The sequence below is a fragment of the Mandrillus leucophaeus genome, unplaced genomic scaffold, assembly GCF_000951045.1.
Source record: "Mandrillus leucophaeus isolate KB7577 unplaced genomic scaffold, Mleu.le_1.0 Scaffold74, whole genome shotgun sequence".
Taxonomy (NCBI): domain Eukaryota; kingdom Metazoa; phylum Chordata; class Mammalia; order Primates; family Cercopithecidae; genus Mandrillus; species Mandrillus leucophaeus.
The window spans coordinates 1,451,502-1,453,928 of NW_012108030.1; the positions used below are offsets into that span (position 1 = coordinate 1,451,502).

The 2,427-nt window shown below is 50.1% G+C and overlaps 1 protein-coding gene across 2 annotated transcripts in view; it reads right to left on the reverse strand.

Annotated features, from left to right (window-relative positions):
* CD33 (CD33 molecule) overlaps positions 1-2,427 on the reverse strand; it is an 11,193-nt gene that overhangs the window by 4,362 nt on the left and 4,404 nt on the right. For both annotated transcript variants that reach the window (XM_011965916.1, XM_011965915.1), the window contains 2 exons: positions 692-776; positions 269-350 (listed from right to left, as the gene is read on the reverse strand). In XM_011965916.1, the coding sequence (XP_011821306.1) occupies positions 269-350; positions 692-776 (167 nt within the window). The remainder of the gene's footprint in view (positions 1-268; positions 351-691; positions 777-2,427) is intronic.

Sequence of the window (2,427 nt, forward strand, 5' to 3'; positions counted from 1 at the left end):
GGGAGGCTGAGGCAGGATAGTGGCTTGAACCTGGTAGGCGGAGCTTGCAGTGAGCCGAGGTTGTGCTACTGCACTTCAGCCTGGGTGACAGAGCGGGACTCTGTCTCAAAAGAACAAAAACAAAACAAAACAAAAAAACCTACACCGTTAATCAGGAGGAAAGACAATAAGCTCAGTTCTGGAAATGCTGAATGGGGCATGACTGTGGGCCATGTTGGGAGGAGGTGTCTGCAGGGCATCCTGGATGCCAGCATGCCCCATCACTCACCGAGGATGCTGGCCCTGTGGCAGGGTGGGTGTCGATCCTGCCCACTGCTGTCCTGGCTGCTTTCCTCCTGTGAGTCTTCACTCTGATGGGAGACACCAGGGTCTTTGAGCCTGGTTTTCTCAGGCTGTGGGGCCATTGTTATGAGCCTGGAATGAGGGACTTTGGCAGGTAAGGGGTGGAATTAATCCAGGAGCCTTCAAACAAAACTTAGAAACAAGGTCTTCCTCTACCTCCCACTCCTTGGACATCTGAGACCAGGGCCCTAGCATAGACCCATGCCTAGCCCAGTGGCTACAGGCTAGATTCTGTAGATCACCACACCCCCTGCCCTTTCTCCAGCCCTCACAGCCCCTCCAGGACCCTTCCACACGAGGTCCATCCTCTTCACCTCTGGTCCACGCCTGACCCAGGGAAAATGCTCACGTGAAGAAGATGAGGCAGAGACAAAGAGCGAGCAGGACTGTGACACCAGCTCCCCCGATGGCCCCCTGAACCACTCCTTGTTTCCCTGCAGACAAAAAAGACATGGGGTGAACTCTAATCTGGATAAACAGGTATGTGTATCCTCCTCTCCAGCATGTAGAGAGGGGTAACTTCACCTCCAAAATGGGATTTGGCTCCTAGATCTTCCCATCCATCATAGACATGAATATTGACCATGACCGTGAGACGAAGTACACAGTACACCTGACACCTCTTGTCCCACCCTCTCTCTCCGGTGCACAAAACACCATCTCTCCTAGGACCCAGGTTCCTCTCCACCCTTGGTCTCTCTGAAATGAACCTCAGAAATAGCCACTGAAGGACTGTGAAGCTCTGAGCCTCTTGGATGACAGAGAGAGAGAGAGAGAGAGAGAGAGAGAAAGCACTGGAATGCTGATAAGCCTTGTCTCTTCTTTCTTCCCATGGCCCCATCACTCAGGGTCAAAGGTGGTCCTTTTGGCCTTAAAAAGCGCCTGGAATCAGGGTGGGGCAGGGAGGTGGTTTTCAGACCTTCTTAGACCCAGACAGTTCTCCTGGACCTGCCTGGCTGTACCTTCTCGATCCCAACACTCAGAGTCAGGGGCGTTTCTCTGAGCATCATCTGTCAACAGTTTGATGACAACTACTGAGGGAACTATTCCTGCCCTCACTGGGCTCACTGTCCACCGAGGGACCAGATGCCATTATTAATTGGAATAAGGCAGTGGAGTGAGCACTTTGCACAGAGGTCAAGGGTAAGGGTTGAGGTATGGACAATAGAAAAAAAACATGCCCTAAAGAGATTTTTGGGAAAGTGTGACTATTCTATATGATACTCTCATGGTGGATTCATGTCATTATACATTTTTTAGAAACCTGTAAAATGTACAACACCAACAGTGAACTTTAATGTAAACTATGGGCTTCAGGTGACAACGATATGTCAATGTAGGTTTATTGATTGTAACAAATGTACCATTTTGATGGGGGATGCTGATGGCCAGAGAAACTATGTGTAAGGGTAGAGGGCATATGGGAAGTCTTTGTACCTTCTGCTCAATGTTTTCATGAAAAATAAAGTTCATTTATAAATGCTCCCAAGATGTTCAGCGACTAGAAGATTCCACTCAATTTTGCTGTGAAACGAACACTACTCTGAAAAATAAAACCTATTAAAAAATGCTCCCATTGGAGCAAAATGGCTGACCAGAGGTGCCTGGAGCTCATCCTCCCCCATCCCCCCAGGCAGGAAAGGACCAAGGCAATGAATAAACAGCAAAGATTTGAGTGGAGTGTCGAAGGCAGAGTACTGTAGTGCAGCAGGGGAGTGGAGAGTTACCTGTGGTAATTGGAAGCCCAGGAGGGCAGCATGGAGACACCCAGACTTTGCAGCTCCCTCTCCCCAGCCCAGATTGGTTTGTCCCAGAGACAGGAAGGATTTCCCCTTGTAGGGAAATGAGAAGCAGAAGAATACAACCAACCCCCAGTGCCCACTGCAGATACCTACATTCCTTACTACAGGTTAATCCTGCAGTCCTCACAAGCTCTGAGCACAGTTGGAAGAGCTGCCAGGAATTCGTGCAGCTGCATGGTTCTGGATTAGGAGCACACGGTGTGCACTCCCAACTCCCTAACCAGCCCCTGTGGGCAAGCTGCTGCGACACAGCACCATCTCGAGACCACAGCCGTCTCTGGAG